Genomic DNA, 24566 nt, shown 5'->3' on the forward strand with positions numbered 1-24566 from the left:
CACCTTTCAATACAATTTCTCTAATTAATCTAAGTAAAGTCTTCACTGAGGATGTTCTAAGCAAACCATCCTACATATTCTCTGGTGAAGGCAAATCACAGAACTGCTCCACCAAGGAGGCCCAAGAGGGTGGCTATGCCACCCACCAACCCCTCTAGATGGAAATTTGAAAAGCAAAAAGTAAACCTCTGAAGAATCCAGTTGAATCTTACTTTGCACAACAGACACAGCTAGAGTTTTCTATCTTGTATTTTTCTGAGACATATGACAAATGAGTTGGTACTATAGATTCATTTCTAAGCCCCACTGGTGTGGTTTGATGGTTGAGCATTTACCTAGAAGCAGGAGGTCACAGTTCAATTCCCAGTCAGGGCTCATGCCAGGGTTTGCGGCTCGATCCCCAGTAGGGGGTGTGTGGGAGGCAGCTGACCAATGATTCTCTCTCATCATTGATGTTTCTATCTCTTTCTCTCTCTCCCTTCCTCTCTCTGAAGTCAATAAAAACATATTTAAAAGGATCTTCCATAGAATGTCAATGGTCAGAACAGATGCTGTTCAATTTCCTAAACTTCCTACATAAAGACACTAGAAAAATACAAAAGTTTGTAATCATGACCCTGAAACCCAAAAGTCTCTTTTGAATCAATATATTAAAGAACATCATAAATTTTTTGGAATTTGTGTATAATAGAAATGGGTCAAGGGAATATAAAGCAAAAACTCCTTTGCAGGGCCTATAAAGGCATTCCCTAATCATTTTACTTTTATATGTTTTTTAAAATATGTTTTTATTGATTTTAAAGAGAGAAGGGAGAAGGATAGACAGATAGAAACATCAATGAGAGAAATATTATCTGGCTGCTTTCTGCATGTCCCCTTCCTGTGGATCAACCCTGCGACCCAGGCATGTGCCCTGACCAGGAATCAAACTGGTGACCTCTTGGTTAATGGGTCAATGCTGAACCACTGAACAATACCAGCCGGGCCCTTACCATTTTAGACAAATGGGAGTTATGAGAGTACACAGGCTTCAGCAGGAGACAAGTATGTGTCAATAAGATAAATGTAAAGAAATGATAAATGACACTAAAAGGGCTATTTCTTTGTTACAAGACAGTAGTAATTAAGGGTATTGACTGTCCCATTTATTTGGTTCCTGGACCTAGAATAGAGGGACACTGATTAGGCACTTAATAATTATATATAGAGTGAATAAATAAAAGAAAAACCACATTTTGATTAAAAAAATAAACTCACCAAATGATTCAAAGATGCAAGTTCTTGACCTATTATGAAAAAAAAATACATGCAAATAAACTTTAGGTATTATCTGTTGCATGTTAAAGAACCTAAGTAAAAATTTTCATAGTTCATATATAAAAAAGATGCTCAAGCTAAATAGTTTCTCAAAAACAGTCAAATTTTTGGCACATTACACCATAAAGACATACTATTACTTTTTCTAAAAATGATCACAGTTTGCCCTAATAAACACAATGAAGTGTTGGATATTAAAACAGCATCTCATAAAATCATTTTTATTAATTACATTATACTCATAGAATTTCAAAATGAGTAGAATCTCAACTAAAAACAATCAAGCAAGCACTCTAAGTATCTTTAATTTAATACCTTTATCGAGAGAAAAACCAAAGGGCCAGAGAAGGAAAGTGTTTGTCTCACAGTGAACCAGGGACAAAGCCAGAACTACAAATGACTAGTAGAAAGATAAAATCTGAGAATACCTATGGGCTGATAACTATGATGTATTTTTTAATTTTTTGAGGTAGGAAGGTACTTACCTATGAAAAAAGTGATATAATCTTTCTTTAGTTTGTCCAAACCAACTTCCAAAAGCATCTGAACTGGAAGAGTCCCACTGAGAGAAACTGTGTCCATTGCTCCATGGTAAGACTGATGAATGAGCTTACTTAGTAAACTGTTACTTCCACTATGGAGCTAGAAATCAAGAACATTTTATAAAGCCATAAATTAATCCAATAAGCAAAAGAGAAGCAAACTGCATTAGCTACAAGCTAAAAATTATAAACTTGCATCTTTAATTTCCTGGTACTATAAATTGTTTGAATAAAAGCCCCCAAATTACTTTCTAAGATGCCTTTCCTGCCTTATTTCTTCAAGAACAAAGCAAATAAGAAGGGCTTAAACTTATTACTCCCAGATGCAATTCCACCAAAGAGAAGGCAGAGCTGGTCCTTTGAAGCTTTATAACTAGTAGGAATTCTCTTCTCCTGGCTAAGTGCTATTTGAGCATCTTTGCCCAAATCAAACATTTTCAACTACACTGAAAATCTACTGTAGCAGAAAACTCTCTCAATGGTCCATGCACATGCCATAAGGAACTCCTTATTGACTACAATATCCAATATTCTTACTTGATCACTTGCAAATTAAAAAGAGCAGCAACCTTACAGATCTAACATATGTTCCAAATGTTAAACAATTAATTTAAAAAATATCTAAAATATTTTTCTCACTACTGTCTTCCTATGATCTCTAATTTTAATCACAATCTTTTACATTTTCTTTTTTTAAACTATTTTCACTTTGTTTGTACTCATTGCACCTGGCAGGGATATACTGGTAAACACTTCACACAAAAATTCTCAAGAAAAAAATCCAATGGTCAAGACTACAATGTCTAGAATCAGCCCAATTAATTAGAGTTTGCATGTCTTTGCTCTGGAGTGTACCTTTGTTCACACTTTTGAAAGGTTCAAAGCTTTATAGGCATGAATTTAGCTGTGACATTATTTATATTTAAAATAATTCCTATTAAATAAGGATTCCTTAATTATAAAAGCACAAATTCATTATGGAAAATTCATGAAGTATAGAAATGTATAATGCAGATAGAAAAACTCACTTGTAACCGTAATACCAAAAGTACTGCTAAAACTTTTATTTGTTTCTACATTTTCCTCTCCAAAATTTACATTCTTTAATACAATAGTGTATATTCCTGTATTTTTACTGAACATTATAAGAATTTCTCCACATCTGTCAGCATCATTTTTAGCAACTATTTCATGTGCCATTATGTGGTTATATTATTATTTACTTACTCATTTCATTTATAGTGGAAATTTAGGTTACTTACATTTTTTTCTACCATAAATGAATATCTAATGACTATAGTCTAATACGTAAAATCTTGATACACATTTATGTATGAGCTTAGGATGGATCTTAACAAAATAACTATTGATTTAAAGGGCATGACACATTTGCAGAATCATTATGAAAATTGCTTTCAAGAGTGTTCCAAATTGTGCTCTCATCAGTAGTATATGAGAATTATCATCCATATCAATAGTAACAATGACAATAATAGTCGCTTACAAATACCTTACTATGAGCTAGGTCCTAAGAGCTTTACATGAATTAAATTACTTAATTCTAAAACAACACTATGAGGTAAGTATCATTCCTACTCCTGCTTTAGAGATGAGGAAACTGGATCACAGAGAAATAAAGGAATCTGCCCAAGTTTACACAGCTAGTGAGTCACAGGGCTAGAATTCATGCTCAGGCAGTATGCTCCAGAGCCGATGTCTTTAAACATCATGTTGAGAAAACATTCAACACACACTACTAAACCTACCCATGGCTGTATGTCACCACGTTGCAGACTCTGGATAATCAATGTGAAACACTTCACCAAGTCTTGATATGAAATCACACCTTGAAAAACAAGTCAGTCTAACATTATGTTCATGGCATTTCTGCAGATTATATATTTCTCATTAATCTTAAGGACACACAAAGAGGAAGACAAGAGTCTGTATTTTATGGATGGAGGAAGGGGAAAGAAAAAGGCAAAAGACAATGTATTTCTAAAGAAAGAAATTAAACTGCCACAAAATAACACACTTAGTAAAATATTAAGGAATATCTTTTCCTTTCTCTAATAATTATAATTTCACTAAGATGTATGCTTTGATTCATATAAACACAACTTAAAAACCATCTAAATCTTAGCAGAAGAAAAGAATATTTTATGAACTGCCTTATATTATTAGCACAATTCTTGAGCAGAATATGCCACTGCGTTACTAGAAATTAATTTGTAACACAGGAACTAAACTTACAAAACTAGTAGAACATAATGTGTTATTTCCAGAAGACTTAATTAGAGGTAAGCCTACGAAGGAACAGGAAAAAGTTTTATTGTACAATCACGATGAACACCTACTGCTACTCATTTTGCACCACAGCTGCTCAGCAAAATCCAGATCTCCCCGAACTGTGAAAAGACAGTCGATAGAGCGATCCAATGCAGTACTGTCGGTCTTCACTGTCTGAAAAAGAAGTGCCAGAGAATACTGTTTAGTTTTTTTATTTATTTTATATTTAATATATTTTTATTGATTCAGAGAGGATGGAAGAGGGAGGAGAGGAAGAGGGAGATGAAGAGGGAGAAAGGGAGAGAGGGAGAGACAAAGAGAGGGAGGGAGGGAGAGGGAGACAGATGGAAACATCGACGGTAAGAGAGAATCATTGATTGACCGCCTCCTGCACACCCCACACTGGGAATAAAGCCTGCAACCCAGGTACGTGCCCTGACCATGAATCAAATCATGAGGCCATAGGTCGAAACTCAACTACTGAGCCATGCTGGCAAAGCTCAGTTGTTTTTGTTTTTTTCAACAGTGAAGTAGTTTAAGGCCAATAAGCTTTCAAATGCGGCTCTGAGAAAATATAGACCCAGGAACACACAGAAAGAAAGATGTGAATGAATTTTCTACAACTTCATTCACTAATGAAGATACAAATCAATAGTGAAAAACTGAACCCTTACAATTGTTTTTAAAATGTGATGCCTAGGCCAAAACCGGTCTGGCTCAATGGATAGAGCAACAGCCTACAGACTGAAAGGTCCCAGGTTCGATTCGGTCAGGGGCATGTGGCTTGATTGCAGGCACATCCCCAGTGTGGGGTGTGCAAGAGGCAGCTGATCGATGATTCTCTCTCATTGATGTTTCTCTATCCCTCTCTCTTCCTCTCTGTAAAAAAATCAATAAAATATATATTTTTTAAAATGTGATGCCTAAAAACAAGCATTGACTTTCCTTTATGTAAAAAATTTTAAATTACTGTTGTCTCCATTTTCCTGTTTGTCAAATGACAACACAATTAGCTTAATTTAATAATATCACCTCTGGCATATTAACATGCTGTTTTATATTAATATACTAAAGTTATACCACATTATGGTATATTAACATATTCACTTCTACTTTTCTACAGTTGAGAATTAATAATACAGATGTATTAGTTCTATTTAAAACTATTTATCAGCCCTTTAGGAAAACAATCACCAGTGCTGACATTAAAGACCAAGACAAGACTACCCTCAAAACACTGCCTATGTTGTATGTACCAGATCCATTTGACATGGATGGTACAGCATGAAAGATAATACAACCACATTTAAAAGCTATTTTAGTGTTCCTTTCTTTTTTGTTCTTGAATATGTATTTTTTGCTGAAAAATACCATCAATAAATTAACATACAAAATGTACAAACATATGAGTAAATAATATAATGACAAAGGATTATCTTTGTGGAAAGTGTTTTTAAAAAAATATTTAGATTTCAGTGAGTATAGAATGTAAATGCTTACAATCACTTACCTCTGTGTCTTTTTTTGTAGAATCACCAAATCCATCCAGCTTATTTAAGTCTGGCAAAAGCATATTAATTCTGTATTTTATTTTTCTGCTTTCAAAATTATTTCCATCCTAATCCTTTTTTCAAATGACAAATGAGGAGAGTAAAAGTATAACTGAGGATTTTAGCAAATTACTTAACTCTCCAATGGAAGTCATAATAGATAACCCTTGGGCAGGGGTGAGAGGATGAACTGAGATACAGTGAAAGCCCTAACACATAATGCTGGGCATCTGGTAGGTGCTCGGGGTTACTGTTGCACCTTTATTCTACTATGGTTGTGGTATGTTAATTTTAAATTAAATCTTATTCTTAAAATTTCTTAGGCTGTTACCATTAGCAATTCAGAATGAAAACCATCCTCTGAACATAACAGACTTCATAGTTTATATATCCCAACCAAAAAGAATACGAAGCCTAAAAAGACAACCTCATTTAAAAATAGCAAGTATAAATTCCCAATTAAGAAAAATAAACAATGTAGAAGCATGGGTTAGGAAAACAAACACCATTTAGAAACTCCTGCACAAGTTCAACAGCAGATTTTGCTTCCAGAGGTGCAGGCCATTCCGTTACACCAGTCCTCAAACCAATAGCCAAAACCTATAGGAGATTAAAAATAACAAAAGCGTGTTAGCAGAAAGCACAGTTTAATCAATAAGAATATATTTAATATTATTATTTATTGAGTATTTAATCACATGCCAGGACTGTCCTAGTGTTTCATATATAGTATGTTATTTAATCCTCACAAAATTTCTACGAGGCAGATATTACTACCTACCTTCATTTTACTAGGAAGAGGCTAAGATAACTGACAGTGCCAGGACATACACCCAAAGATGGTATTCTGAACTATGATGCCATGTGTTTAGATGCTACAGGATTCAAGACTGATGAGCCTGCCCTGAAGATGCTTGTAATTTTGGTTAAGGTTTAGTAATATAGATGAAATAATTGGGAACCAAAAAATAGAAACAACTAAAATATTCATCAGCTGATAAATGGATAAACAAAATGTGGCATATCTATACAGTGGAATGCTATTCAGCAATAAAAAGGAACAAAGTACTACAGAAAGTATATTGGTGGTTGCTAGGGGCTGATGGGGGTGAGAAGTGACTGCTAAATGCATATTGGGAGTGATGAAAATGATCTAAAATTAAAGATGGTCATGGCTGTACAACTCTGTAAGTATATTAAAAACCACTACACAAGTGAATTTTATGAAATGTAACTTATATCTCAATAAAGTTGCTAAGAAAAAGAAAAAAGAAAAAGGTAGGCAGTGATTGGATATAACTGACTTTTTATGCTAGGCTAAGAGACTTGGAATTCCTACTGCATTAAAATGAGGCACCCCCTTGAGATTCAATTTGTAGAGTAGAGCCAAAATTACTAAAATATAAAATTCTTGAAACACATGCTCATTAATCTTTAGCATCATTCAAAACCCAAGTTATTAACAAGCAGATTACATATGCATCTGAAATAAATTGGCATTTAACCCACATGGAAAGAGAGGAATCCATCATATAAATAAAAACCAAACACTCCCAGTAAAAAAAGGCAGGAGAATGGTAGCTATTATTTTCTAACTAATGCTCCCTTTAAATGTAAGAACCACTGCCACATAGTAAAATTAAGCTGCCCAAATTGCCAAGAGAATCCAATGCATATACAACATTTGGAACAATTTTTGAAGAACACAAAACTACTAAATAACAATGATATTAACAAATATTTTTATGAAAACATGAGACTTAATGCAAGTAACAAATTCCAGAAGGATACTTACAAGGAGAAATTTCAGTTCTCTGTGAAGATGATTCAAAGGACTTCTGGGATCTCCTGATTCCACTTTAATATTCTAAAAAGTTCTCAAAGTCAGTTTCACTGGTAATTCCATCTTCTTGGCATAAGGGTCAGAGTTACTTGCATTTCAAACTACCCACACATTAAAAAATATATTTTATAAAGCACCGATATATTGAAAAAGGCAAAACTTCATTTAGAACATCTCAGAGATACCACAGATTCTGTCTGTCTATACTAATAAAAGGGTAATATGCTAATTAGACTGGGTCGACCAGCCATCTTTCAGATATCCGACTTCCTTCTGGACAAAGCCATGGTAGTGAGGGCAGAGGCAGTTAGGGGTGATCAGACTGGCAGGGGAGGGCAGTTGGGGGGCGAGATCAGGCCATCAGGGGAGGGCAGTTAGGGGCGATCAGGCAGGCAAGCAGAGAGGTTAGGGGTGATCAGGCAGGTAGGGGGGCAAAGTAGGGGCAATTAGGCCGGCAGGCAGAGTGATTAGGGGAGATCAAGCAGGCAGGCAGGCAGGCAAGCGAGTGGTTAGGAGCCAGTCATCCTGGATCATGAGAGGGATGTCCACAGGGATTGGGCCTAAACGGCAGTCAGACATCCCCCGAGGGGTCCGAATGGAGAGGGTGCAGGCCAGGCTGAGGACCTTCCCCCCATCCCCGACTCTATGCACAAATTTCATGCACTGGGCCTCTAGTCCTGATATAGTAACTTAAATTCAGGCCATCAAACTTCATTTCTACACCTACAAATGTACCTACATGGAACAACTAACTGTTCTTACACGTTCTCTTCTTCTCGCCTACTGAATTTCCAAAGGACAAGTAGGAGAAATATAAGTACAGCTCCAAACTCAATGATAAACTTAGCATTACCACACACCAAAGATAACCCAGCCTCCCTAATAAATATGCCCCTTAGACACATTTTAACTAAACCAACAGTATGCTGTCCTACCTGGAGGTAAAGTTTTACAACTCCAAGATATTATTTTAAGGTTAGGGGGGGAGGGAGTAAAAAAATTCTGTTGTATGTAAATTCCTACTGAAGGAAAAGCATTAAGAATATGATTATCCATAATCCCACCACCCTGCGTAACCACTATTAACCCTACCCAGGCTTCTGCGTACACATTTTTTTAAAAACATGGTTAAGATTCTACTAAATGTTCAATTTTGTACTTTCTGCTTTTGCCTGCTTAGTTATAAGCATTTCCTATTATTATTAAAGATACTTTAAAGATTTTTAAAGAATGTGTAATATTTCATCATGGAAATCTATTTTAGTGATTATCCTATTTGTTTTGAATAGTTTGGAAACATAGCTATATTACCGCAAATAGCTTTGTACATATATTTTGTTAGCAATTCTAATTAACTTCTTAAGACAGATTCATAGAAATGTTAAAGGGTGAAAGGCGTACTACTATAATAATTCTTGATGTATCGCCAATACATGCACTCTCTATTTTAAGAATAGCACAGATGACAGCTTAGAGAACACAGTCAATAATATTGCAATAATTGTGTATAGTGCCAAGTGAGTATTAGACTTACCAGGGGATCACTTCGTAAGTTATGTAAATGGCTAACCACTATACTGTACACCTGAAATTAATGTAATTTAAATGGCAGCTATATTAAAAAAAAAAAAAACTATAAAAAGAACAGCAGAGATGATGTCACTTTGATAATTTCACTTAAGTCCTAACTCAAGAGACTATTAATCACTGGAAAATTCTTAAGTTATTTACTTCCAGTGCTGAGGTAATTCACCTGCAAAACCTCCACTGGCTTCTCTGGCTACTTCCGGGGAAGCTGTCCGCGCTTAGGAAAGGCTGGGGCTGAGATTGGGACAGGAGGCATGCAGGCCCAGCAGCAAACAAGTTAAAAGTAAACCCACACCGAGTAAACTCAACAGAAAACAGGGCTCATTCCTACCAGAGTTGCAGTTGAAGAGAGTGGAGGGGTTTGAAGAATCTCATCCACAGGACTCCAGGAAATATCCAAAGTGATCGCAGTCTGTGATGCGGGAACTGTATCATCCAAGGTAGTGGACTTCAGGAGCTCATACTGGGCAAAGCCCCTGGCTGTCACCTGAAAAGAGAGCATCCAGCACACCAGCTGTCACATGACCAAAGGCCATTTTCAAAACTACTTCGATTCTTTGCCCAAAAGAAAAAGTAGTATACTTTATCCCAAGTGGAAAAATAAGACAATTATTCTTAATCCCAAAGATTAGCTAAAAGGCAAGAAGGCATATATTTTATTTTTTATTTTATTTTATTTTAATATATTTTTTACAGAGAAGAAGGGAGATAGATAGAGAGCTAGAAACATCGATGAGAGAGAAACATTGACCAGCTGCCTCTTGCACACCCCCTACTGAGGATGTGCCCGCAACCAATGTACATGCCCTTGACCGGAATTGAACCTGGGACCCTTCAGTCCGCAGACCGACAAGAAGGCATATATTTTAATGTTAGTCATTAGCTGAGAGGAAAATAAATACAAACATTTTGATACTACAGAAAAATAGGTTGTAGTCATATTAGGAGTGAAAGGCAGGTCAATACACTTTGAAGAAAATAATATGAGAAGAGAAATACTTACAGCAGACAATTGATGTCTTTTCTTATGTAAATTTTTTAAGTCTTCAAGATTTATAGAATAATTTTTATCAGCTATGGGACATGAAAGAAAAACATTTAAATATACAATTCAAAATTACATCTTAATGCTAGAAAATTCAAATTCTGAGAGTACCATAGTTTAACACTAATAATAGTTGAAATCAAGTTTTAAAACACAGTTGAATGGAATGTTTATAAAAGAATGAAAGTGGAACAAAGCTCAATACTACCATCAAAAATATAACTGTACGCCTACTATGAAACTGGAATTATATTGACATTATATTCAAAAATTTTTTTAAGTTAGTTTTATGAGATTTTAAAAATATATATTTTATTGATTTTTAACAGAGAGGAAGGGAGAGAGATAGAGAGCTATAAACATCGATGAGAGAGAAACATCGGCCAGCTGCCTCTTGCACACCCCCTACCGGGGAAGTGCCCACAACCAATGTATAATACATGCCCTTGATCGGAATCGAACCTGGGACCTTTCAGTCCGCAGACCGACGCTCTACCACTGAGCCAAACCAGCTTCGGCTGTATTCAATTTTTGATCCTCTAATGAAAATTCCAAAAAATATACCCATACAAATAAAATGAAACCCAAACAAAACAGCTATAAACTCCTGTCCAGACTTTTGGAGATCTGTTTCTGGTGCTTCTAGAATATCACCTACATGCTACAAGTTAATCACTAGACTAGATTCCTGGTGGCTAACATGAATTCCATTGTGTGCACTTCCCTCTTAACAGTATCAACTTTCAGTAAAACCACAAATAAATAAACATATATACACACACCCATAAAAATAGTAAGAGCCAGCTCTCACCTTTACAAGTGACCACATATAAGACAATTCCTGTAATGCTGTTATTTGTTGTGATAAGCTCGGCTCCTAGCCAACAGGTCCCTTCAGGATCTGAACTGTCACATCTTACCCAAAGGGGAGGGAGGGGAGTAACTGGACGATTAATCTTCATATGGGTCATATTAGGATTGTGAACCATGGTGTAAAGTCCAATTAACTGTCTTGAAAATAAGAATAGAAAGAATAAATTATGGTTAGACATTGCCATATAGTCAAGAATTTTCTTTTCCAAAGATATCATAAAGTGTCTCCCAGAAACAAAATTCTGAAAAATGCACATAAATATTTCACCCAATGTAGAAGTGAGAGAGACCACACAAGGCAGATCAAGACTCCAGAAAATGACAATGACAGGTTCGAGAGCTACTACAAGCAGGGAGTGCAATACAGCGAGGGTAAAGCTTCAATGAGAGTGGAAATAGGGTGTGAATTCAGGCTAAGGAAATATCAACTAATAAAGCTGGGCATGGAAGGAAGAAAGTAGGAGCCAACAACCACATGAAAACATGCTTGAAGTTACCGTATTTTTCGGACCATAAGACGCACCGGACCATAAGACGCACCAGTTTTTAGAGAAGGGAAATGAAGAAAAAAAGATTCTGAAACAAATAGTGTCCTAAAATATTTTATGTGCATTAAAACCCAACATCATAGTCATAAACACATGTAATCAACCCTATAAAGTAAACAGCAGCATTTAGAACCATTTTAGAGCCGGGCAAGCACACAGAGACCACACAGAGCCGGGCAAGTAAAAAAACGTTTTTTTTAAAGTATATATGTAGGCTATATTTGGACCATAAGACGCAGGGACTTTTCCCCCCCACTTCTGGGGGGAAAAAAGTGCGTCTTATGGTCCGAAAAATACGGTAATAGTCAATGGGCCACTTAAAATAAATTAGAATATGGAGTGTGAATTAGATAATAGTATTGTAACAATGTTAAATTTCCAGATTCTGATCATTGTTCTGGGTCATACAAGATAATGTACTTGTTCTCAGGAAATATATAGTAAAGTACTTAGTGGTAAAGGAGTACAATGTCTCCAACATTAAAAAAATTTGTGTGTGTGATGTGTATATGATAAGACGGTGGCAGTGGGAGAGGAGGAGGAAGAAAAAGAAGGATTAAAAGAAAGAATGACAAAGCAGATAGAACAAAATGTAAACAATAGTTGAATCTGGGTTAAGGACACACAGAAGTTCCTCTATTATTCTTGTAACTGTTCTGAAATTTGAAAGCATATCAAAATTAAGTTACCAAAAATGTGGCTTAAGTTTTTTTTTTTAAAGAGATGAAAACTGAATTTATTACCAACAGATGTTCAGGAAAGGAATTTCTAAGGGATTATACTTCAAAAAGGAAATACAATAATCCCAGAAGGAAGGTCTGAAATGCCAGAAGAAATGGAGAGCAAAGAAATGATAAGCATATGGGTAAATCCCAACAAACACTGGCTGGAGAACACAATATAAACAATAACATTTAATCCTGATAGCTAGGGAGGTGGGGGAGGCCAGGCAGAGGGAACTACATGTAGCTACCGCATTTCCCTGAAAATAAGACATCCTCCGAAAATAAGACCTAGTGCATGGAAAGATAAGACATCCCCTGAAAATAAGACCTAGCGCATCTTTGGGAGAAAAAATTAATATAAGACACTGTCTTATTTTTGGGGAAACAAGGTACATGGGGATGAAGCAGGCAGTGAAACTGGCAAGGCAGAGAGAGGCAGTAGGGTTTCTAATAGGGTGGGATCGTTCCTCATTGGGCTGAAGAGCCCTATGCATTACAGGACGTTTACAATCCATGGACCAGACCCATAAGGTCCATAGCTCCCCGAAGTCTCAATGATGGCAAGAAGTACCCCTGCAATTTCCAAATGCCCACTGGGCATGGTACCCTGGGTAGAAGACCACTGGACCAGACAAGGAAGGCTCCTATGTATCACTCAAAAGCAATTTGGATGTTATCCTGAGGCAATGAGAACCGCCGAGGGATTTATAAGCAGGGAAGAAACTCGATCATACTTTCTTGGCAGCAGTGAGGAGGAAAGATTGGAGGGGAACCAGATTTGACACAAGGAAAACATTTAAGAAGCAACAACAAACCGTATAGGAGACTGGAGAAAAGGACAATCACAGCAACCTTCTTGGTCACATCTGAGATATCAGTGGGACATTCAGTAGAGAGTTGGGTATACAAATGTAGGGACAGGAGGAGGAAACGAGGGAGATCTGCGCTAAATACATGCCTGTTTTCCAATGTTTATAAGAATGCTTTAAATTCCTCCCCTCCACCCCTTTTCCTATCCCAATACTAAGAAAAACTTACCTTGCCCTCTCAACTGGTAAAGCAAGTGGTCCAACATTCTCACCAGTAGAGAAATCAGAAATAGCAGTTTCTTCAGATTGTAGCTCTTCAACATGATTTGTTTCTTCCTTTTCCAAAGGCTTTAAAAATTTTTAAATTATTTAACCAGGTAAAAAAAACATGAAAGATAACAGTCAACTGTTCACTATGCTAAAACATAAAGCACTGATTCCTAAACTTTGAGCATAAATAACGGCTATGGCAAGAATCATAGCTACAAACCAGTTTGGTACCAACCCATTTTGCCATCAGAAGCACTTCCACAGTCCTATCAAAATATATTGCTCTAAGTTCCTAGTACTAATAAAGGAAGTATCTGATGTCATTAGAGAAAAAAGTGTTCCAACATGCACAAAATGCTAAAGACAAGATGTCAAGGGGGGAAAAAACATCGGAGACTTCCTGATTTTGGCAGATTCTTCATTTCCCAAATGTGAAGATTCCTTAAAGTTATTCCTCTTAGGGCTATCAACTCTCTTTGTGTTACAGGATCCTAATATCTATGTGTTTAACAACTTAACTAGCTCAGTATTGCCAATAATAATAATAATTATGAGATAAAATTTTCTGAGCATTACTAGGTCCCTGTTACTGTTCTAAGTTTTCTTTTATTCTTCATAAAAACCTTGAGACTGATACTATTGTTAACTCTGTTTTAAAGATGGAAGAATTGAGAAATAACTTGCCTAGGATAATAACACAGCTGCTGACGCAAAGCCAACATTTGAATCTAGGCAGCCTCTTCTAGCAGTAAATCCTCTGCAGAGTTAATAGGTATCAGACCTAGATGTTTCCTCAACTTTGAATTTCTTTTGCAAGATTTCCGATTTCATTCCCTTGCAGGCCTGGCTTTCCAAAAAGTTCCTTAAACTAGAGGTACCAAGAAATACCATTCTTTCCTCTACTCTACTTTTCAATAGTCATGTACTGTATTAAGCTCTACTGATCTTTGCAGAAACAAAGGCCATTTTAATTGTTCTTCGTCCAAAAACGCCTGAGCCTAACTGAATTACAGGTAACTCTTTATAACTCAAAGCTGCATTCTCCCTAGAATCCTAACCCAGATTTCCACAAATGCCCTCTGTTCATCTTTACCATTTCCAAGATAATTTATTGTAACTTTTTGCTCCTACATACATACATTTCCCATTCATCCCATAAAAGTCTAAATTCAACCACATAATTCATCTATAATTATTTTCCAAGCATTTGTCCATCATAGATAAGCACTAAGAACACCCATTTGTTAGTTAACTTAAAAGACAAAGAAGTTCCCCTCCTCAGAAGGGAGTTTTCTTGTGTGTGCATTTAAAATAAAGAGCTCCTACTTCATTCACCACAATGTCTATCCAGACAGCATGAGGGGCCTAAAGCAGACAGAGGCGTTCCTTCTAAAGAAACGCCCACTTTCCCTTTCAGAGCCTGTTCCCATCTGCTTCAGGAAATGATGTAAGCAAAGGAATGGTTGCTTTAAGCAACCATTAACAGCACTCAATAAAAACCTCAACTGCCAAAACAGTGACCATAATAAAACAAAAAGGATTAAGGTTGTAATTATAAAGTGATACAAAAAAAATAAGAAGTTCCCTCTTGTTACAGCTAACAAAATTAAAGTAGAACTTCCCTGTGTCATAGCTAGTTATGCCATTAGCCACATGTGACTATTGAGCACTTGAAATGTGGCCAAACCAAATTGAGATGTATTGAATAAGTGTAAAATACACACCACATTTTAAAGACGCAGTATGAAAAAAAGAACTTAAGATATCTGATTAATGATTTCTATATTAACTAGGTTTTGAAATTATAATTTCAGATAAATTAGATTAAATTTTTTAAAATTACTACACCTAACTTCAGACCCAGCAATCCCACTCCTGGGTATTTACTGTAAAGAAAAGTTATGTGCAGCACAGCTGGCGTGGCTCAGTCATTCAGCAATGACCTATGAACCAGGAGGTCACAGTTCAATTCTTGGTCAGGGCACAGACTGGGGTTGATGTGAAGGAGGGAGCCAATCAATGATTCCCTCTCATCACTGATGTTTCTATCTCTCTCCCTCTCTTTTCCTCTCTGAAAGCAATAAAAATATATTAATAATTTTTTAAAAAGTTATGTACACACAAAAATTTGTACAAAAATGATAATAGTAACTCTTTTCATGATTACTGAAAACATAACAAAAGAAGTTATGTGCACACAAAAATTTACTTCAAAGGATGACGGTAAATAAGCTGTGATATATCCATACCAGGAGACACCACTCAACAATTAAGAGAAATTAATCATTGATACACACACAATTTGGAAGAATCTCAAAAGCATTAAACTGAGTGAAAGAAGACATACTGTATGATTCTATTCATAACATTCTTTTTTTTCTATTAATAACATTCTTAAAAGTAAATTTTACTGCATGATAATTTTACTTATTTATATTTTAATGAGGTTACCAGAAAATTTAAATTATATATGTGGTTCACATTATATTTTTATTGGACAACACTGGTACTTACTTATTCCTAAAAGAATTAGAATCCACTTTTTAAAATATGTTGCCCTGGCTGGTTTGGCTCACTGGTTAGAGTGCCGACCCACTGACCAAAGGGTTGCAGGTTCGATTCCCGGTCAAGAGCCTCAGTTGCAGGTTCCCAAGCCTCAGTAGGGGCATATGTGAGAGGCAACCAATTGATGTCAAGTCAATGTTTCTCTCTCTGTCTCTCCCCACCCCTACTCAGTCTCTTCTACACTCTCTCTAGAGGTCAATGGAAAAAATATCCTCAGGTGAGGATTATCAAAAAAATGCTGATTAAAAAAAATGAATACATTTGAGATTATTCCCATTAAACCAAATTTGGCTATCAAGAATAGACCACCACAAAGCCCAAGCACTACTTACCACTTTTTCCAAGATGAATACAACATCATTTTCGTTTAGAATATTTTTCAAAGGATTTAGTTGGCCTTTGCCAATCAACTGCACTTGGACATCAGCCTATTAAAAACAGATAATGTCAAGCAATGTTTTATGTGATTATTTGTACAAATATTTAATCACATAAAGACCAGTTCCCTGCAAGTGACTGGAAAGGAGAATTTGAACAGACTAATGTTTTAAAAGATTTCATTTACTCTTTGCCCATGTTACTTTTCCTGTTTAGAAAATGTAGTTCACATCTGTATCTACACATACTTCAAGGCCCACCTAAAATACACCCTGCCTTTTAATTAGGATCACGCTGACAACCTTTCTCTCTACTCACATTCTATTCATTAAGTACCATAAAAGTAACCCTTTACAAAATGCTATCCTTTCTTTTGATACAACTATGGAATTTAGAACTTTATTAGTTTATAGGAAATGCATAGTCTTTCATTCCTGTCACAATACATGTTTATTGTAGAAAAGTTTGAAAATAAGATAACTGGAAGAGATTTTAAAAAACTCAGCTATAATTCTCCTACCCAGGGTAATCATTACTGTTATTAGCCTTATTGGTACATATTTTGACAGCTCTTTTTCCAGGCATATAAATAAATATATTTAAATTAAAATGTATCTATTATTTAGATATAAATAAAATTTTACTTAATAAAAATAAGATATTCTAATAGTTTTTATACCATGAAATTCCATGCCATTATATGTTCTTTGTCTAGTATCATGGTTCTACCATTATATAAATAATTTCACATTGTTTGACATTTAGATAGTTTCAAGTTATTCCCTATTAAAAGAATAGTTTAATTACTTTCTTAAGATGAATATATAAAATCATATAGATATTGTCAAATTGCCATTCAAATATACCATACCCACACATTTGTATTCCTGTCACTTATTTCAACACAGTATTTTCTAAGCATTTCATTATTTTTACTGTCTCATAGCACAGCTGGCATGGCTCAGTGGTTGAGTGCCAACCTATGAACCAAGAGGTCCCAGTTCAATTCCCAGTCATGCCCGGTTTACAAGCTCCATTCCCAGCGAGAGGCATGTAGGAAGCAGGTGATTAATGATTCTCTCTCTCATCACTGATGTTTCTATCTCTCTCTCCCACTCCTTTCCTCTGTGAAATCAATAAAAATAAATTTTAAAAAGAAAATAGTATCTTGTTATTGTCCTAATTTTCATTTATTTCATCACTAATGAAGATGAACAGTCTCTAATATGCTTATTATTAACAAGTATCTCTCATTATTTAAATCTGCTTAATTTCTTTTTTTTATTTTTTATTTATTTATTTATTTTTACATATTTTAATGATTTTTTTTTGCCCCCTCCCTCCCTCCCCCATATCCCCTCCCTCCCCATAGTTTTATGTCCATTGGTTGTACTTATATGCATGTATACAAGTCCTTCGGTTGATCTGTTATCTCCCCCAGATCCTCCTCCCCTCCCCGCTGTAATTTGACAATCTGCTTGTTGCTTTACTGTCTCTATATCTATCTTTTGGTTCATCAGTTTATAATGCTCTTTATTATCCACAAATGAGTGAGGTCATGTGGTGTTTCTCTTTCATTGATTGGCTTATTTCACTCAGCATGATGTTCTCCAATTCCATCCAGGTTGCTGCAAATGATGAGAATTCCTTCTTCTTTATGGCAGCATAGTATTCCATTGTGTAGATGTACCATAATTTTTGGATCCAATCATCTGCTGACGGGCACCTAGGCTGTTTCCAAATTCTGGCTATTGTAGATTGTGCTGCTATGAACATAGGGGTGCATATATCCTTTCTGATTGGTGTTTCTAGTTTCTTGGGATATATTCCTAGGAGTGGGATTACTGGATCAAATGGGAGTTCCATTTTCAGTTTTTTGAGGAAACTCCACACTGTTCTCCACAGTGGTTGCACCAGTCTGCATTCCCACCAGCAGTGCACGAGGGTTCCTTTTTCTCCGCAACCTCGCCAACACTTGTCGTTTGTCGATTTGTTGATGTTGGCCATTCTGACAGGTGTGAGATGGTAGCGCATTGTTGTTTTGATTTGCATCTCTCGTATAATTAGTGACTTTGAGCATGTTTTCATGTGCCTTTTGGCCTTCCTTCTGTCTTCTTTTGAAAATATTCTATTTAGGTCCCTTGCCCATTTCTTAATTGGATCATTCATCTTCCTTTTATTTAGTTGTATCAGCTGTCTGTAGATGTTAGAGATTAAACCTTTATCAGTGGTGTTATTTGCAAATATGTTCTCCCACACCGTGGGCTTTCTTGTTGTTTTGTTGATGGTTTCTTTTGCTGTAAAAAAGCTTTTTATTTTGATGTAGTCCCATTTGTTTATTTTCTCTTTAGCTTCCATTGCCCTAGGGGCAGTATCAGTGAAGAAGTTCTTTTGGCATACGTCTGAGATTTTGCTGCCTGAGGATGCTTCTAGTATTTTTATGGTTTCCCGTCTGATGTTTAAGTCCTGTATCCATTTTGAGTTTATTTTTGTGTATGGTGTAAGTTGGTGATCTAGTTTCATTCTTTTGCATGTGTCTACCCAATTTTCCCAACACCATTTATTGAAGAAACTGTCTTGACTCCATTGTATATTCTTTCCTCCTTTGTCAAATATTAATTGAGCATATTGATTTGGGTTGATATCTGGGTTCTCGATTCTATTCCATTGATCTATATGTCTGTTCTTGTGCCAGTACCAGGCTGTTTTGAGAACAGTGGCTTTGTAATACAGTTTGAAGTCCGGTATTGAGATCCCTCCTACTTTACCCTTCTTTCTCAGGATTGCTGTGGCTATTCGGGGTCTTTTATTGTTCCAAATGAACTGTTGGAGAGTTCTTTCTAGGTCAGTGAAATATGCCCTTGGTATTTTAATGGGGAGTGCATTGAACCTATAGATTGCTTTAGGAAGTATGGACATTTTGATGATGTTGATTCTACCAATCCATGAACATGGTATGTTCTTCCATCTCCTTACATCATCCTCTATCTCTTTTTTCAATGTCGTGTAATTTTCTGCATATAGATCCTTTACTTCCTTAGTTAAATTTATTCCTAGGTATCTTAATTTTTTTGGTGCGATGGTAAATGGAATTGCTTTTTTAGTCTCTGTTTCTGTAGTTTCACTGTTGGTGTATAGAAATGCCATGGATTTCTTGGCGTTAATTTTGTATCCTGCTACATTGCCAAATTCATTTATTAAGTCAATTAGTTTCTTAATGGAGTCTTTTGGGTTCTTTATGTACAATATCATGTCATCTGCAAATAAGGATAACTTTACTTCTTCTTTTCCAATTTGGATGCCTTTTATTTCCTCCTCTTGTCTAATTGCAATGGCTAGTACTTCCAGTACTATGTCAAACAGGAGTGGCGAAAGTGGGCATCCCTGTCTTGTTCCTGTTCTTAGAGGAAATGGTTTTAGTTTTTGCCCATTGAGTATAATGTTGGCTGTGGGTTTATCATATATAGCTTTTATTATGTTGAGGTATGATCCTTGTACTCCCACCTTGTTAAGAGTTTTTATCAGGAAAGGGTGTTGGATTTTATCGAATGCTTTTTCTGCATCAATTGATATGACTATATGATTTTTATCTTTCAATTTGTTTATGTGATGTATCACGTTTATTGATTTGCGGATATTGTACCATCCTTGCATTCCTGGAATAAATCCTACTTGGTCATGGTGTATGATCTTTGTGATGCTCTGCTGGAGCCGTAAATCTGCTTAATTTCTTATTTTAGCTATTGAAGCATTTAAATACCAAGTTCAGAGAGCCAAGGATTTGTTGGAAATCAAAAGATAGGAGGAGGCAAGGAAAGAGCCTTCCCCAGAGCCTTCAGTGGGAACATGGCCCTGTAGGCACTTGATTTCACACTCCTAGTTGCCAGGACTGTAAGAGAATACATTCCTGATGTTTTAAGCAAATCAATCTGTGGTAATTTGTTACAGTAGCCCTAGGTAACTAATATAAATAAATATCAAGTGGCAAGAATTCAGGGATGGATTAATACATTTACCTGGATATATTGAATTTCCGAGTTTAATTAGTGAGAATTCAGATAGTGTAAGATGCCTATACTGGCGTTTTTTTCCCATCATTACTTATTTGTGTCCTTCTATTATAGTTGTCTTTTTTCTTAATTGATTTTAGAGAGGTTTAAATATATTTTTTATATATGGATGTTAACCCTTATCACTTCTTTTTCTCCCCAGCTAATTTGTCTTTTAGTACGTAATTTACCTTAGTTTACTCGTTTCTATGGGGAGTTTACATATATTAGATGCTTAATAAATCAATACATGTTTATATCAGCTTCACTCATACCTATCAAAAACTAGACACAATCCAAGTGGTAAATGGATAACCAAACTGTAGCGCATTCACACAATCGATTTATATAACCAATATAAAGGAATGGACTAATACACACAATTACAAAGATGAATCCAAAATGCATTATATTCATTGGTAGAAGTCAAACCCAAAAGGCTACATATTGTGTGGTTTTATTTACATGAAATTATGGAAAAGACAAAAGAGAAGACAGAAAATGAGACAGAAAACAGATTAGTGGTTGCCAGGCACTGGAAACAGGAGAGAGGGTTGACTGTAAAGGGACGTGAGAAAATTTTTGGAGGTGACAGAAATGGTCTATATCTTGGTGGAGGTGGTTATATGACTGAATGCATTTTAAAAACTCCTAGAACTGTACAAGGATGAAATTTACTCCATTTAAATTAACTTCAATAAACTCTTAAAACACAATTTTAGGATTATTGAGTTGTGTTTAAAAACCAGATAAATTTTTCATACCTCATAGATAAATGGGTCTTTACAGATTCCTTTCTTTTCTTCATCAAATTCCCTGTGAGGCAGAACCACATGTGAAAAATAGAGTTACAGAATTCTGTCATTTCAACTCAAGAGTTAGTCATCGTGTATGACAACAGTGAGAACAGCAAAATGCAAAGTAGTCATGGCAGCCTTAAGGCACAGTTGGGAAGAGGGGGAAAAGCAGAAAAAAGTATTAGGTTAAGAAGAAAAAGAAATAAGAGATATAGTAGAGATTAATAGACTGCTGCCCATAATTGGGCACAACTGCTTTTAAGAGGCAGCTCTACTCTTTTTTGAAAATACATAACTAATTACTATTAAAATGTAATTTACCACATGACTTTTGGGAAATAAAAACGAGTGAATTTTGATCTGCCAATGAATCAATGGGCAAACATAGTAAAGTTATTTTAAGGGACCCTGCCTTAGATTTCTACAGCTAAAATGGAAATATCTAGTCCTCCCTCTAATTTTATGAGCTGTTACAAAAAAAATTAGTAAATTTGATCACATTAGCTCTAGCTGGTTGCTCAATGGTTAGAGCATCGGCCTGTAGACTGAAGGGTCTCAGGTTCAATTCTAGTCTAGGGTATATACCTCAATTGCAGGCTAGATCCCCCAACAGGTCTGATCACATGTGGGAGGCAACCAATCAACTGTGTCTCTCTCACATTAATGTTTCTCTCTCCCTCTCCCTTTCTCTAAAAATCAATGGGAATTTTTGGATTAACAAAATAATAATAATAAAATAATGTAGGCACAATCATTCCAGTCAAGAGAATTTAACTTTTTTTGTTTTGTTATTCTTCACCAGAGGATATTTTGTCCCCTGATATTTGGAGAGAGGAAGGGGGAAAAGAGACAAGCAGACCCACAGACATTGATGTGAGAGAGAGATCGACTGGTTGCCTCCCTCATGCACCCCAACCAGGGCTGGGGAATCAAACTGAGAAAAGGGGGGTGGGGGGGAGAGAAAGAGAGAGAGAGAGAGAGAGAGAGAGAAAGAGAGAAGAAAAAGGAGGGAGGGAGGGAAGGAAAAAACATCAATTTGAGAGCAAGACATGGATCCTCGGCTGCCTCCTGCATCCCCCCACCGGCAATCGAGCCCTAAACCTGGGCATGTATGTGCCCAGCCAGACCAGGAATCAAACCGGCAACACTAGAGTGCACAGGACACTCACTCAACCAACCGAGTCACACTGGCCAGAGTGAGGAAAGAATCGTGTGTCCTAAAGGAATCCAATGGAATTGTTTCAGCATACCACGCATTATTTGATCTTCCCTATGATTTACTGAAACAAAACGGAAAATATAAGCTTGAGACTGATTCACTTTTGCCATTTGGACAAGACTGTGACTTTATGTCTTTATGTAAAGATGTTTGTATTTAATGTACAACTCAGAAATGACAATCAATCATTCAGCAATACTTTCTCAAGCATGTGTACATTTCTCAATACAGAATGAAATATTATATAGCCATTAATAAAAACAAAGAGATCTACAGGTGCTCATACTGGAAGCTATCCAAGACATTGTTATCTTAAAAAGCTAGTGTTCTTTCCATAACGATAAAAAAAAAAATTGACAAGAGCTGAAACCAGTTTGGCTCAGTGGATAGAGTGTCGGGCCTGTGGACTGAAAGGTCCCAGGTTCGATTCCACTCAAGGACATGTACCTTGGATGCAGGCACATCCCCAGTAGGGGGTGTGCAGGAGGCAGCTGATCGATGTTTCTCTCTCATTGATGTTTCTAACTCTCTATCCCTCTCCCTTCCTCTCTGTAAAAAATCAATAAAATATATATATATTTTAAAAGTTGACAAGAATGCCGAAACCAGTTTGGCTCAGTGGATAGAGCATTGGCCTGCGGACTGAAAGGTCCCGGGTTTGATTCCGGTCAAGGGCATGTGCCTTGGTTGCGGGCACATCCCCAGTAGGGGGTGTGCAAAAGGCAGCTGATCGATGACTCTCTCTCATCGATGTTTCTAACTCTCTATCCGTCTCTCTTCCTCTCTGTAAAAAAAAAAAAAAAAAAAAAAAAAAAAAAAAAAAAAAAAAAATCAATAAAAATATATTTTTTAAAAAGTTGACAAAAATAACCACTTTTGTAAGCAGAAGAAAGCAATAAACAATGAAAATTTATAGAATTTAGAAAACAAGGGGTGAGATTATACCAGTGGTTCTCAAAGTGTGTCAGCCAGCAGCATCTGCTTTATTTTGTTAGAAAGGCAAATTCTTTGGCCCCACCCAGACCTACAAAATAAGAAACCCTGGAGGTGGGGCCCAGCATTCTGATTCTGATGTACGCTCCAATGTGAGGGCTCCGGCATTCAGTTTTTAGGTCGGATGCAGGACTAGACGGAATCCCCTCTGGTTCTGTTACTTTATTAGGATAAAATGCCCCCGGCTGGTATGGCTCAGTGGTTGAGCACTGACCTATAAATCAGGTCAGGGTTCAATTCCCCTGTCAGGGCACAAGCCCAGGTTACGGGCTCAGTCCCCAGTAGGGGGCGTGGAGGAGGCGGCCGATCAGTGATCCTCTGAAATAAATGAAAACGTATTTTTTAAAAAGAATGAAATGCAATCTCAGAACACAGTGAGCCAACACAACAACACGTTATCATAACTGTGGCTCATATGATAACTTCTTTCAATAGGCTACATAGGAGTAAGGTTCACACCAGCGAGGCTGCACACAGGGGAAGGATGCCCACCTCCGGTTTTCCATCCACAGGAAAGTGCCTCCTCCCCCATGCTGCGAGGTGCGTGCACTCTCAGAGTGCATAAGGTGCCTCTTGGAAAATGTGTCCCTTCCCACCGCGATCCATAACGTTCAGGGATTTTCTCCTAAACCACACTTCAGGGCCACACCGGGGCAGACAACCCCCCGGAGCACAGGAAAGCATACGCGCCAATCCCCATGGCTGCGGCAAAAGGTTTGAGGGGAGAGGGATATACAGATACCCCGAGGGAGTAAAGCTGTCCTCGCAACCCAGCCAAGAGCAGGAGCTACAACTCACTGCAGGAGACGCGTGTAAAACTCCTCGGCAGCCCGGTTTATTCGCGACCACATCCCGCCTCAGCCCAGCGGCAGATCACAGGCCTCCAAACAAACTTCGCGCGGGAGGCCGGAGCCCGGCGCCCGGCCCCGCCCCCGCCGGGACTACTTCCCCGGCCGGTCCCGTTGGTTCACAAGTTAAAGTCTTGCTTTCAAGCACACAGCGGTTTTCTCCTTCCCAATAGCTTTTTTTAATTTTTAGTTTCCTCAATAACTTTTCATTTCCCTAAGAAAAAGTTAAAATACGTTAGAAATAGTTGAAAGGAAGAAACCTCATCTCGCGAGATTTGGCCACGCCTGCTTCGGATTACTCCGCCGAAAGGAGTCCCTC

General features: G+C 36.9%; 1 protein-coding gene across 3 annotated transcripts in view; it reads right to left on the reverse strand.

Annotated features, from left to right (window-relative positions):
* The window catches only part of ZWILCH (zwilch kinetochore protein), a 32655-nt gene extending 8265 nt beyond the window's left edge, over positions 1-24390 (reverse strand). The window contains exons 1-14 of one of the 3 annotated variants that reach the window (XM_036438072.2): positions 24198-24390; positions 21155-21206; positions 16296-16391; positions 13358-13476; positions 10985-11184; positions 10132-10202; positions 9460-9615; positions 7494-7565; positions 6205-6298; positions 5659-5708; positions 4217-4322; positions 3626-3705; positions 1803-1959; positions 1258-1286 (exon numbers count right to left, since the gene is read on the reverse strand). In XM_036438072.2, the coding sequence (XP_036293965.1) occupies positions 1258-1286; positions 1803-1959; positions 3626-3705; positions 4217-4322; positions 5659-5708; positions 6205-6298; positions 7494-7565; positions 9460-9615; positions 10132-10202; positions 10985-11184; positions 13358-13476; positions 16296-16391; positions 21155-21206; positions 24198-24250 (1335 nt within the window). In that variant the 5' untranslated portion in view covers positions 24251-24390. Of the gene's footprint in view, positions 1-1257; positions 1287-1802; positions 1960-3625; positions 3706-4216; positions 4323-5658; positions 5709-6204; positions 6299-7493; positions 7566-9459; positions 9616-10131; positions 10203-10984; positions 11185-13357; positions 13477-16295; positions 16392-17020; positions 17125-21154; positions 21207-24197 lie in introns of those variants that run through there. The other 2 variants (XM_036438057.2, XM_045581315.1) reach the window with 2 other exon arrangements.
* Positions 24391-24566: the final 176 nt, after the last annotated feature.

The sequence above is a fragment of the Pipistrellus kuhlii genome, unplaced genomic scaffold (genome assembly GCF_014108245.1).
Source record: "Pipistrellus kuhlii isolate mPipKuh1 unplaced genomic scaffold, mPipKuh1.p scaffold_m20_p_1, whole genome shotgun sequence".
NCBI lineage: Eukaryota > Metazoa > Chordata > Mammalia > Chiroptera > Vespertilionidae > Pipistrellus > Pipistrellus kuhlii.